Raw genomic sequence first — 14,330 nt, forward strand, 5'->3', positions numbered from 1 at the left:
GGGATAGTGGACCAGAGAACCCGGCCCAGGATAGTTTATTGAACATACAGCAGATGGAAATTCACAGATTATGTAATATATGAAAGACAGGCAATATTGATAATAGAAATGGTATTCGCTGTTCAGCGGCTGATTGGGAACTGATAATAGTTCATGATGGCACACCATCGGAAGGCCATCACGTGATGCTCCACGCTGATGGGCCGAGTTCCCGACCACACAGTTGACGTGTAGTCTCAGTGGTCGGGAACTCGGCGTGGCGGCTGCGGACTGTGTCCGGCATCCGTGCCGCTGGCTGGGGGGTGCTTCCGCGAGGGCTTGGCAGGATTGGTGGAGGGTGGTCAGGGGGTGGCCTGTGGGGTCACGGACGGCGGGACAGGTCCGCGCACGCCCGGAGTTATGTTGTATGGTGCAATAGGTGCAAGTCATCATCGTCCACATGCGCGGCCAGGGACCCGGCTATTCTCCGGCCGCTTTCGGTGCGGGAGCTGGCCGTTTCACCCCGCGCCGCTGCGAGCCCCTCATCGCTCCCGGAATCGGTGAGGGTTCGGCACCGATTTTGGCGTCGTAAAACACCCGCAAATTCTCCATTTGAGCCGGCGCTTTGCCGCTGAAACGGTGAATCCAGCCCCCATAACTCTAGAAACCCTGGCGTATGAATCTGCACAATCTTGTGGAGTATCGTGTGGGATATCAGATCTGGGTGGGGGTGGAGGGTTTGAACTAAATAAAACAAACACAAGGATATGAAGCCAGCACTGTGAAAGTCGCATTTATTACAGAAATAGCAGTTTTCCAAACATTTTGGGTAACAAAACCACTCATATTTCTCAACAAAATATTGAGATACAATTCAATAAAATTAATACTTGTTTTAAAGACAATTGATAGCACAAGAGAAACATGACACTGCTTTCCCTTGTAATACCTGCAAGCTCAAATGTCTAAGGGTATTTTTCCCTTTTTCATTAATGTCCTCCAATCCTGTAAAATATATATCCTAGTGTGCAAATTCACAGAATAATTGGTTTCTTGGAACAAAGTAATTTTCATGTTGTTTAAAGTATAAAGCATATAATTACAATCACAAAATGACCATTCACATCCACAATTTATTTTAGTTGGATTTGTAAGTTTTATTCAATTTTGATGAACCTAGTATTATTTGCTTTGTGAGTGTCAGAGAACAGGAGACTCATCCACGATGCAATGTGGCTTTTTTGCCAGAAGGTGTCACTCGTACTTTTCATAAATGCTGTAATGCTTCTCTGAATTAGTCAGAGGAGCATTACAGGAAGAATTGACTGCATTGTGCGCAGAATGAAAGGGCTGTTCAAAGAATTGCAATTTGTAGTTGGCAATCATTGATATTGAACTTTATCCAAAAGACAAAACAGCTTTAAATTAAATTTAGGTGTGTCACTGGAATTTAGTTTGTATCCTGTTATAATGATTTGAAGTTGTGCTTAAATAATGCCATGGCTGACTGCTGAAACACTTCAGCATATTCAACTATTATATTTGTTAAAAACCGCCCAGCAAGGTGCAGAGAGTGCGCAATCCAATGGAAGTTCCAAATAATTATTGTGGCTGTCAGGATACAGTTCCCCTCTCTCTGCACTGATACATTTCTGATCTGAATTGGAATATCTGAATTTCAAAGTAAGAGCAGTACTGAGACAGGCCAGGAAACATGTCACTTGATCACCCTTTTAATAAGGGACTGATGTGTAGTGCAAGAGACCCACTCAAGGGGGAAAAAAATGCAAAGGTGCTGTTCTAACAATTTTAAGAAATCTGTTCAAGGAAATTATAAATCCCACATAAAATAAGATCATATTTTAATACATATCAGATATATTAAATGGCAAAGAACAGCATTTAGTACGCTCTTGCAAACCATGTGATGTAAAGGAGCTTCATGATTGGCATAATCATCCAATATACCCTCTTCATAAGTGCCATCACAGCATAGCTATCAGCTGTCATTAACATTCCCTTAAACTTAAATGCTGTTGCGCTATTTTGGGATCTCCCTGCTGTTGGTACAACTCCTGGAGAACCAAGACATCTTACAGAGCTGTTTCTGCCAAATTACAGCTGTGTAACTCTCTCCATAATATATTACTAAGTCATGAATGTCCTTAGTTTATTACATTGATTTACACGCCATAAAATATAATTGGAGAAACTTACACCAAGTGGGTTTTGATTCACACAAATGAACAAACTGTGGTACAATCAGATTTTCAGGATAAGGCTAATTGGAAGGTAAAAGTCGCAGGAGTTACAGTCTCAGAGTTTCTATTGGCTCAAATTCTGTCTTTGCCTCGATTGTCACTCAAATCAGACAGACACTTGAGAGCGTGCCGTCAACTTTCAAATGGGAAACACATGCACATGTTGACCATATTAGAAGGCAAAGTTGTTAAGAATATCTAGTTTGCATGCCAACAAATTCCATTATATAAATTGTGTTAGTGTGGAGTTTTAAAACAAAGTGTTTGCTGTAGTGTTTTCTAATTCAATTGCCCAGTGCTACAGAATTCTATTCCAAGATATTTTCAAAATATTGGGCTTCATAAAAATAGTAGAAAACTATCTTCAGTACACAGCAAGCCTTCCACAGTTTCCTGCAAGCAGCAATATCTTAAGAAGACCACCTGAGTGGCAGACCACACATTTCTGTACCCCACAGAAGGGAAGCAGTGTCCTATTCAAATTATTAAGGTGTTAACATGTCCTGTTGCTGTCCATTATTCAGTAACTTATTCTAGATATCTTGGCAATTACAAGCTGGATATTCTTTACAGCAATCCATCTTTGGCGAAATCAAAGCATTCTTTAAAGGAAGTTATTTTTAATCTTACGAATCTGTGGATAATTCTGTCTTGCTATATTTAATTTGAAAAAATGTAAAACTGTTGATTTAAGATGGAACTTTAACCTGGAGTGCTTGAGACTTGAAACCGACTATAATGGGCCATTTATTTGATTGAGATTAAAAACATTCAGATATATAGCCTCAATTTTAACCTCCACTGTAACCCAGTGGGAACAGGGCGAGTACATGTTGGAAGCACATTTTACACACCACCTGTTTTCATTCTCCACTGGCTGAAATGGAGAATGTGTAAAATTGATGTTTGACCCACACATTCCCAATTCCACGAGGCAAGTTATGTTAATATCAAGGCTATAGTCCATTCTAATTAACTCAAATTCCTTCAATCTACTCTTTCTACTTTTAGTATGGGAATGATTTTTATAATTGTTTTACATTTTTCTTTTTACAATTTCCATCCTAATGCCAAGATCTGCTTTCGTGCACACCCTTCTCCTCAAGCAGCAGAACCTAAAGAAAATAAAACTCATATTTCAGAATATATATTTTCCCAGAACAATCTTTCAAATTTTCCACAATCAATTTAAGTAGCATCTATCGTGAATATACACTTAACAAAAATGTAGTTTTATACAAATCTAAATTCATTCAGAAAATCAGTTTCTAATTAGTAATATGTGAATGAGACAGTTCAATGTTCCCACATTCTGTTTTAATAGCAGGTCATTAAAATTGCAATGTTCAATAGGATTTAGTGGGCTTAATTGGTAATTATCAACAACGTGCTTCTAATAACTTAGTACCCACTCCAGGGCTTGATGGCCACAGAAGGTATATTCATGACGTAGCCAAACAAGTTGATTGTCAGCCTGCAGTGCAACGGCCTCCCCATGTTAACAGAGGCCATGTGCTGCTTTTTACCATGGGTTCCGTGGCAGGCATCAACCTCACTTTGAGGGACTAACGGAAGAACTACATAAATATAAAAGCAAATTACTGTAGATGCTGGAATCTGAAACACAAACAGAAAATACTGGACAATCTCAGCAGGTCTGACAGCATCTGTAGAGAAAGAAGGGAGCTAACGTTTCGAATCTGGATGACTCTTTGTCAAAGCAGAAGAGAGGAAGTATTCAATATTTTCCTTCGAGGTCAGCTTATAATGATCTCCAACTCCAATGGCCATTGATTTCCAGCTCCTTCCAACTTACCTGGCTCTGATTTACCTTTACAATCTTAAGTTGTTCTAGGTAATTCTAACATTGTTGTTTGATCTCAGGCAATGGCTTGCATTTATGAAGTGCATTTGATGTCAGAAAATGTTCTAAGATACTTCATAGCACATTACCAAACAATTTGACACTGAATCACAAAAGGTGTTATTAAGTCAGGTTTTGTCAAAGAGGTGGATTTTAAGGAGTGTCTTAAAGGAGGAAAAAGAGGTAGTGAGGAGGAAAGGATTAGAGAGCAAAACTCCTGCATTTACAAACCAGACAGTTTAAGGCACAGCCGCCAATGATGGTGAGAATAGTCAGCATGCACTGGAGGCCTGAATTGGCAGATTGCAGAGATTTCATAGAATCCCTATGGTGGAGAAGAAGGCCATTCAGCCCCTTGAGTTGCACCGACCCACATAAAAAGCACTCTGCCTAGGCCCACTCCTCCAACTTATTCCTGTAACCCCATAATCCTACTTAACAATTTGGACACTAAGGGGCACTTTAGCATGGCCAAATCTACTTAACCTGCACATGTTTGGACTATGGAAGAAAACTAGAGCACGCGGAGAAAACTCACGCAGACACGGGGAGAATGTGCAAACTCCACACAGACACCCAAGGCAGGAATCAAACCTGGGTCCCTGGCTCTATGAGGCAGTAGTGCTAACCACTGCACCGCCATGCCGCCCGATCTTAGATGATCGGAGAGTTGAAATAAGGTGACCGAGATAGGAAGGAGCAGCGCTATGAAGGGATTTGAAAACTAGCAAAAGAATTTTGAAATCAGCTGTCGTCAGACCAAGAGCCAATATTGGTCAGTAAGTGCAGGGGGGAGCAGGTCTTTGAGCGAGTTAGCATATGCGCTGCAGAATATTGGATAAACACAGGCTCACAGAGATGCATGGGAATGATGATGACGGGAAATCAACCAGGTGTCACCTGGACAGTTCTCCCCCAATTCCCACACATAGAACAAGTTTAGAATGTAAGAGTTCAGACAGATGTGCCTCTGTCATATTTTACAGGATTTGACAATTAAGTAAGTAATCAGATTTGTTTCCAGGTGATATTGTTCATGAGAATATTTTCAATCATTTTAAATTTGATCCTTTTCCCATCTTATTTACTAATCTGAAGAAAATTGATAAGAAATTAAGGATACAATGTGAAAACACCAATTGAAGTTTATGAGCAAGTGATAGAGTTATGCTTCATTGCAAGGCTTCTGAAGTCGACACTGCTGCAAGAGATGAAAAAGGGTGTATTTGGCACTCCATGGTATCCTCCCAAGCAGGTGGTAATGAAATGAAATGAAATGAAAATCGCTTATTGTCACGAGTAGGCTTCAATGAAGTTACTGTGAAAAGCCCCTAGTCGCCACATTCCGGCGCCTGTCCGGGGAGGCTGGTACGGGAATTGAACCGTGCTGCTGGCCTGCTTGGTCTGCTTTAAAAGCCAGCGATTTAGCCTGGTGAGCTAAACCAGCCCCTGGGAGGTGGTGGTGGCCAATGTTATTTAAAGTAATTGCAGGACATGATAATGCATGGAAAGGAAGATGATGAGGTAAGACTAACCAACAGTATCATGTACAAGGAGATGGTTAAGATGGTGTGTGTCACTCATGTCAAGCCCAGAGACAATCCTGCAGTTCTTTCAGGGGATCACATAAACGTCTAAATCTAAAAATATTGAGTCAAGGAGCTTTACTCAAATCTTCCGTTAGCTTCGTGCATCAAACCATTGGAACATAAAGATGCACATCTATTAGTGCTCAGGATTGTCATTAATTTGTCTTCAGGGCTGGCATTAAGCTGCCATGAAGGATACACCATACTATGAGAAATGGGAGAGTTTGCTCACATAAGGCAAAAGTGATTAGTAAGCAAATTCTTTCATGAAAGTGTTTGTCAAGCTAATTAATGCATCAGTCACTTTTTTGATCAATGTGGCATTGATATTGTTCAGTGGACAAAAATAAACTAAAGGCGTAACATTCAAGGACAAGAATGATCTTGCCTCCAACTAGCAGAACCGTCACTAATTTGCAAGTGGCTGCCGCAAGCCTCGCTGGCCGGTTATGCAGTTGGCTCCCTGCTGATGTAAAGCAAGCTGCAAAAGTCATCAGTCACTGAAAAGTCTGCTGATGATAATCTTGTCTCAGCTGATCTCTCAGGCAAGCTTTATTTGACCTTCTCAAACTTTAACCAGGGAATAGTTGTATTTGAGATACTGAAGACGTAAACTTATTGCAGAAAGTATTAAATAACTGTCAAACCCCCAAGGCATAAAAGAGATCATGAAATCTTAAATCTAACCTTATCTTTTAGCTTATTTAAAAAGTGAACTTTTCTAAAAGAAAAGATGGCTGCTACAAGTCATATGATCACAAGCTGTCTTTTTCTGGAAATTTCCAACAGCAGTTACAGGACAAAAGCTTAACTTCATTTTTTTCCACATAGAATTCCTACAGTGCAGAAAAAGACCATTCGGCCCATCCAGTCTACACTGACTCTCTGAACGAGCACTCTGCCTAGGCCCACTCCCATGCTCTATCTCCGTAACTCTGCGCATTGATCATGGCCTATCCACCTAACCTGCACATCTTTGGACTGTGGGAGGAAATCCATGAAGAGAAAGGGAAAACATGCCAACTCCACACAGCCAGTCATCCCAGGCCAGAATCAAACCCGGGTCCTTGGCTCTGTGAGGCAGCAGTGCTAACCACTGTGCCACCGTGCTTCTTACTTGTGAAATTTCGCACCTCTCATTGTAATGTGTCCTCTCAGTGTGAAGACACATTATGATCAATCAAACCAGGGTCCAGCAAACAACATGCCTCCCCAGCCTGGTCCTACAACAAAGAGAAAGCCATCAAAACGTGTTTTACCTGCAGATGCATTAAAATCCATCATTTATTTCCTATAACAAACAATGGACTTTGACCAGAGGCATGGAGACTGCTTTTCAGCCTGCAACTGACTCATTAATGGGAAACGGCACATGACCTAAGCTTGTGGCTTTTGGAAAGTTTTAATGTTATATTTCCTGATTTGCAACTCAGTTTGCTGTTTACACTCCAGCCTGAAAGCACCCAAGCAGGACTCCAGGCTGACTAACAGTCTGCATCAAGTCTGAATCTCTGGGGAGGTTGTTTCTCTGGAAGATTCCTGCAATCGCCTGCAGAACAGACCAAATCCCTGGATCTCATCTCACTGCGGCACCATCAGCTTTAAAGGAATTCTTCCAAATCCTGCTCAGCTAGCTGAACTGCAGCTCCTTGGTGAAGGAACCTCACTGGATTAGGATTTTCTGGATCTGACAATCATGTGAACTGATCCACATCTGTGGTGCTTTTTCTTTGTTATTCATAGTTGTAAAAGCTCCTTTTTCCTCTATTCTTATTGTATGCGTGACCCAAGCCGCAACCTGGGACCCTGGCGCTGTGAAGCCATAGTGCTAACCACTATGCGACCGTGCTGCCTGACTACTGTGCTGCCGGTAAGAAATGGTCACAAGGCTTGTGTTCCAATTCAGCAATTATACCTATACTTGTCATGGACTTTAGTCTCTGGTCAGCTGGGCCCTGCATTATTCACCCCCCGGCTCTTGCACATGTGGCCTGTGTCTCATTACATGCATCTTCTATCCTAGTCTTTAAGTAAATACAGTGTCAGTTTCTAAGCTGGTGATTGCCAGTGTAAAATCAAGTGGCAGTGTCTCTTCTTATTCACTGTCTTCTTCATCCTCCTTCACTGTTTGGGAAGGTTCTTGGGTGTCGTAAATGGAAAAGGGTCACGGTTGTTTTGTGGTGAGAGGGGAGATGGAATTCCGTACTTACACCATCTGCAGCTTCTGAAGAGAAGAGATCTAAGATGAGTGAGAAGTGGGAAGGGAGAAGGAGGATTAGGTATGCAGATACTCTCATCATGGTTCCTTCCAACCTTAACTATAGGCTTGCCTCAAGCGATGGTCCTTCCCAATGTTGCCTTTGCCACAGAAATTAAAACATGCAGGCACACATCCTTTTCCAGTTCTTTGCTGATGCCTGGTTTTCTGCTACAGCTTCTCTTGCAAAGAAGAAGGATGTGTGTCCTGCAAAATCATTGTGTGATGTGGGAGTCATTGTTGAATAGTTGCCAGTTTATGCGAGCTGTGAGTTGTGGGTACAAACATACTACAGTGCTAAGTATTTGAGAGAGAGAGGTAAAACATGTGAAGTTTAGGACTCATTGATGGAGAATGTTGGTGAGTAAATGATGAGTGGATGGTGTGCAGTTGGAGATGAGCTCATTGACTTTGACCACTCATGTCAGCTCATTAAACTTCTTCCTGCACCATATCCATGTTCTTGGAGCATGCCACTTCTTCCCACTGCCTCCCAAGAATGAATCCTTCTTTCTACGAAGACCTCCAATGGATTGTTAGAAAACCTTGAGTGTTTACTCTCTTGCATGTTCACCCATTGCTCAAATGCAGCCCAAATTTACTTATGAAAATGCTTCTTGCAACCACAATGCACCTTTCTGTTACCTTTAAATAGTGGCAGCTACCAATGATATTGGGGCCCCTGCTAATGCATACAGCCCTTGAACAGCACCATTAGGGTTCCAAAGAAGAGTCATATTGGATTTGAAAGGTTAACTCTGTTTCTCTCTTCACAGATGCTGCCAGATTTATTGAGTAATAGAATCATAGAATCATACAGTTAAGAAGACGCCCTTTGGCCCATCAAGCCTGCACCCAAAAAAAACCCTACTCTAATCTGCACTAATCCCATTTTCCAGTACTTGGCCCATAGCCTTGAATGTTATGACATTTCAAGTGCTCATCCAAATACTGTTTAGAGATTGTGAGGTGTCCTGTATCAACTACCCTCCAGGCAATGCATACCAGATTCCCACCATCCACTGGGTGAAAAGATTCTTCCTCAAATTCACTCAAAACCTTTCATCCTAAAATTATGCCCCGTTGTTATTGACTCATCAACTAAGGGGAACAGTTGCTTTCTGTCTACTCCATCCATCCCCTTCATAATATTATACCCCTCAATCAGGACCCCTCTCAGCTTTCTCTGTTCCAAAGAAAACAATCCAAGTTTATCCAGCCTCTCGTCATAGGTAAAATGTTCCGTTCCAGGCAACATCCTGGTGAATTTCCTCTGCACTCGCTCTAGTGCAATCATATCCTTCCTATAGTTTCACAACGGAACTGAACACAGTACTTCAGCTGTGGCCTAACCAAAGTCCTGTACAGCTCCAACATAACCTCTCTGCTCTTACAAATTATGCCGCCACTTATAAAGGCAAGTCCCTTATGCCTTACCTACCTTATTTGCCTGTTCTGCCGCCTTCAGGAATCTGTGAACTGGCACCCCAAGATCCCTCTGTTCCACTGAGCATCCTAGTCATTCATTGAGTACTCCCCTGACGTGTTGCTCCTTCCAAAGTGAATCACCTCACACTTTTCAAGGTTAAATTCCATCTGCCCATCTGACCAATTTATCTGTGTCCTCCTGTGATCTAAGACCTTCTACTTCACTGTCAACCACCCGGCCAATCATCATGTCATCATTTTACCAGCACTTTCTGTCTTTATAAAGCACAGAGAGCATTGGCTGCACATAGCAGCACCAATTTAATGTGCTGCCTGCAATGTAATGAACATGCGAGTGTTAATCATACACTACAATCCACATGTCTGTTTTCAGGATTTAGCCAACATTTTCTGGCCAAATGAGTGCCGGCAACCGTAAGTTATCTACTAAACAATGGATACTTGCTGCTATTTTATACTGTCTTTTGTCACTTAACTTTAGTTCAAAATGAGGTAGTGGCCGAGATTCTCTGTTCCCCCAGCCGTGTGTTTCTCGGTGGCACGCTGTTCACTGGCAGCGGGATTCTATATTCCCACCACTTGCCAATGGGATTTCCCATTGAAGCCATTCATGCCTCTGGGAAACCTGCGGGCAGGGGTGTGCTGCCGGTGGGAATAGAGAATCCCAACGGTTAGAGAATTCCAGCCATTGTTTTCTCGAAAGAGGTTATAGACGCCTCTTTATAGATTGAGCAGTTTGACCAGTTTCTATTAATTTTGAGACAAATTTCAGTCTAAAGGGGCTGCATCAAGTTATAAATTTTCAGCACTATTTCAGAATTCACCATCACTCTGGACCAGTTCTGAAGAGTTGGAGGTTATGTTATTTTCCTCAGAAAAATTAAAGCTGCCCAAAAGCATTAACCTGTTTCAGCTGCACTGTCAATCATCCAGATTGATATTCTCAGTCTGACTAGAGCCTCCGCTCCATTCACAGCCAAAAGAGTTGATTCCTAACTCTGAAAATAAATAATCACTTCAAACATTGAACTACTGCAGGTGAATTGACAATACACCAAGGAAATTCTTGGCAGGATGAGTTTTGTGCGGGATTTTACGGCTCTGTGGCAGCGGGGACAGGACCAGAAAATGAGTCGTTCAAAACTCCAGTGATTACGGAGGGATTCCTGATGCCGGGATGGGCTGTAAAATTCTGCCCTTTGTTTCTGAAAAAGTATAGAATTGTGCCTTAAAACTCAACCCTGTCTAAGCATTCCTTGTCAAGAACTTAATTCTACGATCACCAATTTGGTCCCAGCACAAGGTCAGATTTCAGTAATAATAGGGACGTAGGAAATAGGAGCAGGAGTGGGCCATTCAGCCTGTCAAGCCTGTTCTGCCAGTCAACAGATCCTGGCTGATCATCCACCTCAGGCTTATCCAAATCTTTTGTATGAAGGGCCAAATTTTTCATTCTAGGGGCCGATGAGCAAATTTTCAGAAAGGTAAGGTTTGGCACAACGTTATACATGAATTTCAAAGAATGGGCCACAGCGGGCTCTTCCTGCTGGAGGGATCTTCTGGTACTGCCAGAGGCTACCCCAAGCGGCAGGTTCCCCAGTGGCGGGACAGACAAACCATGCAAAACTCTTCAACGGGACCAGGAGATCCTGCAGCCGGCCAATGGCGTTCCGCCTCCGCCTCCTGCACCACTGGAAATCATCCCAGAAATCCCCACCCAAAAGCAAAGCTGAAGTAACAAAAGAAACAACTTGCATAGCAAAAAATACAATGTCAAAGTAATAAATTGATCATTTTTTAAAAAAAGAGTAATAAATAAACAGAAAATAGGAGCAGGAGGAGGCCATTTGGCCCTTTGAGCCTGCTTCCCCATTCATCATGATCACGGCTGATCATCCAACTCAATAGCCTGATCCTGCCTTCCCCGCCACCCCCCCCCCCCCCCCCCCCCCCCCCCCCCAATATCCTTTGATCCCCCTCATCCCAAGAGCTATAACTAACTCCTTTTGAAAACAAAATGTTTTGGCCTCAACTGCTTCCTGTGATAGAGAATTCCTCAGGCTGACCATTTGCTGGGTGAAGAAATTTCTCTTCATCTCAGTCCTAAAATGTTCACCCTTAACCTTAGACTATGACCCCTGGTTCTGAACACCCCCACCACCAGGAACATCCTTCCTGCATCTACCCTGTCTAGTCCTGTTAGAGTTTTCTCTCTCTCTCTTTCTACTCCACACTCCACGCCCGACTGCATTTCAGACCCCCACTTCAAGCTCCCGCTCCTGTTCCAGGCCTTGCCCCTACTCCCAGCCCCGCTACAGGCCCTGCTCCAGTCCCTCGCTTTAGACCTCCGCTCATGCTCCTGGTCCAACTCATGGTCTTGGCCGGACTCTCAAACCCATCCCCCACCATGTTATTCATGGCCCTGCTCTGGGTCTCAGCCCCTCAATTGTTACTTAGCTTCACATTGCTTGCTGCTCGACCAATTACAGACTATTTTCTCCTCGTATTTGCAGCTGATGGGCTCATGGGTGAGCCTGTCAGCAGAAAATTTATGGAGAAAATAGCCTGTGATCGGACAAGTAGCTTGAAACATTTTTGAAATCCAAGACTGCTGGTCTGCCGTATCTCAGACAATGCTTGGTGGGCAAGATATATAGGTCATGTTCCAGCCCGCCTATTAGACAAGTCTGTTAGACAAGCCTGATCTACCTCTATTCTATTTTTCCTCACTGTTACCACATCCCTTAATATCATTAGTATCCAGACATATATAACTTTCTCTCTTGAACATGCTAAATAAGTGAGCTTCCACAGATCTTTAGAATAGAGCAACCCTCTGGGATAGAGATGTATCGTCTATATTATACATATCAAGTATATACATATATATATTTTAGTTTTTCAGGAAGCTTTATAGGTTTATAATAGATATAATTGGTGATGCAGTGATGCCATTATATCACTGACTAATTTCAAGAAAGAATTAGATATAGCTCTTGGGGCTAAAGGGATCAAGAAATATGTGGGGAGAAGAAGGCAGGATAAAGGTATCGAGCTTGACGATGAGCCATGATCATAATGAATGGTGGAGTAGGCTTAAAGAGCCAAATTATTTGATTTGATTTGATTTGATTTATTGTCACATGACCGAAGTACAGTGAAAAGTATTTTTTTCTGCAGCCGAGGGAACGTACACAGTACATACATAGTAGACAAAAGAATAATCAACAGAGAACCTTGACAAATGGTACATCGACAAACAGTTATTGGTTACAGTGCGGAACAAGGGGCCAAACAAAGCAAATAAAAATGATCTCCACCTGCTACTATTTTTTATGTATATTTCTATGACTAGGTGACCAAGCTTTGGTTGCAAAATATCTAATGGGTTGGCAGTACCAACAATTGGACAATTTTGCTTCAGTACCTGCTCGCGAAGAATTCCAGCATCTTTCAGTGTTGAATCTGACCTTTGGAGCAGACTAGTCTCATCATTCAAACCTTTCTTCCACAGCCGAACTTCATTCTGAACGTCAAGCATTTTCTTTATTTCCATTTCAACAAAACCTGTTCAAATATAGTTAATATTTTATCTGCAGTTATGCTATTTTGAAATATTTTTCACGAAAACAATTGCCTTATATATTGTAATCTTATTTTTTTATTTTGGACAAAAGATAACCTACTTTGAGAAAATTATACTTAAGATCTAGAATCTAGAACAAGGGGTCGCTGTTTAAAAATAAGGGGTTTTCCATTTAAAGCGGAAATGAGGTGAAGTTTTTTCACTCAAGAGGGTTGTGAGTCTTTGGAACTCTCTTCCTGAAAAGGTGCTGTAGGAGAGTCTTTTAATATTTTTAACATTAGGAGAGGTGGGTAGATGGTTGGTAAGCAAGAGGTTACCGGAGGTAGCCGGGATGTAGATTTGAGGTATTTATCAGATCAGCAGTGATCTTATTAAATGGCTGAGCAGGTTCGAGGGGCTGAATGGCCTAGTCCTTGTTCAGAGGTTTGTAAGATGTGCAACATATGTGGTGCACAGACACGATGTTGTAAATGTCAATCCCTGCCTCTAATTTGAATAGGCTACAGGACTATGAAGAATGTGTTCAGGAAGCTTGGCCCATGGGACAATTGACTGGGGAGCTACAAGATTCCAGCAAGAAGTAGTTTTTACATTGATTGCTTTTTGCCTCCAAGGATAAGGTTGTATTAGTGTAGAAAAGTTGAGGAATTGCTCACAATAGAACAAAGGAAAAATATGGGGGAAAGCTGTTTCTTTTGATACAGAAGAACCAAATGGCTACGGGAGAAAGTGTACCACAGGAGGTGTTAGTTGCTGCTGAAATAAAAGTTCAGGTGAAAGCTACATGGCCAGAGCTTACCAAACAGGTCAGTGCAGTTAGCTCAAATGTGATTGTAAATAAGGAAGAAATTTATGGTGTCAAGGAGGCAGAATGACTCAACGTTCTTCCGTGCAGAAACATTGTAAAACCCATCAAGCATGGCAGAAATAAAAGTTGGTAAATGCTGTACAATATAAAATATTGCAAACAGCTTCCGCAATGTTGAATGCCATCCATCATTGCAACTAAGCAACGTGGTGCAATTATCTTTCGGATTGAGGTGGCCAAACAACAGTAAGCCACTTCCCCAAGGTACTCGTCTGCAATCGGGAGAGTGAGGGGGGAGGGGGGGGGGGGGGGGGGCGCTCTCAATTAGGTCAGCAGCAAATGTTGCAGAAAATAGCCCTTAAGTGTTGACAGGCATCCACCTGGAATTTCATCTGCTTCAAATAATGTGCGCATTGAGGACAGCTGTCTAACACGGAACTATCCCCATTCTAGATGTCTGCTGATCACCTAATCTATTACAGATGGTGCAGTTCTCTAGTAGATCCTTCTCTAAGATAGCCTCCTGCGAAGCACATT

At 42.2% G+C, this 14,330-nt stretch overlaps 1 protein-coding gene across 1 annotated transcript in view; it reads right to left on the reverse strand.

The window, feature by feature from the left end:
• Positions 1–747: 747 nt before the first annotated feature.
• LOC119978037 overlaps positions 748–14,330 on the reverse strand; it is a 68,300-nt gene continuing 54,717 nt past the window's right edge. The window contains exons 5-6 of the mRNA XM_038819368.1: positions 12,827–12,966; positions 748–3,355 (exon numbers count right to left, since the gene is read on the reverse strand). Coding sequence (XP_038675296.1) covers positions 3,305–3,355; positions 12,827–12,966 — 191 coding nt within the window. The 3' untranslated portion in view covers positions 748–3,304. The remainder of the gene's footprint in view (positions 3,356–12,826; positions 12,967–14,330) is intronic.

Source organism: Scyliorhinus canicula, chromosome 15, assembly GCF_902713615.1.
Source record: "Scyliorhinus canicula chromosome 15, sScyCan1.1, whole genome shotgun sequence".
NCBI classification, from domain to species: Eukaryota; Metazoa; Chordata; class Chondrichthyes; order Carcharhiniformes; family Scyliorhinidae; genus Scyliorhinus; species Scyliorhinus canicula.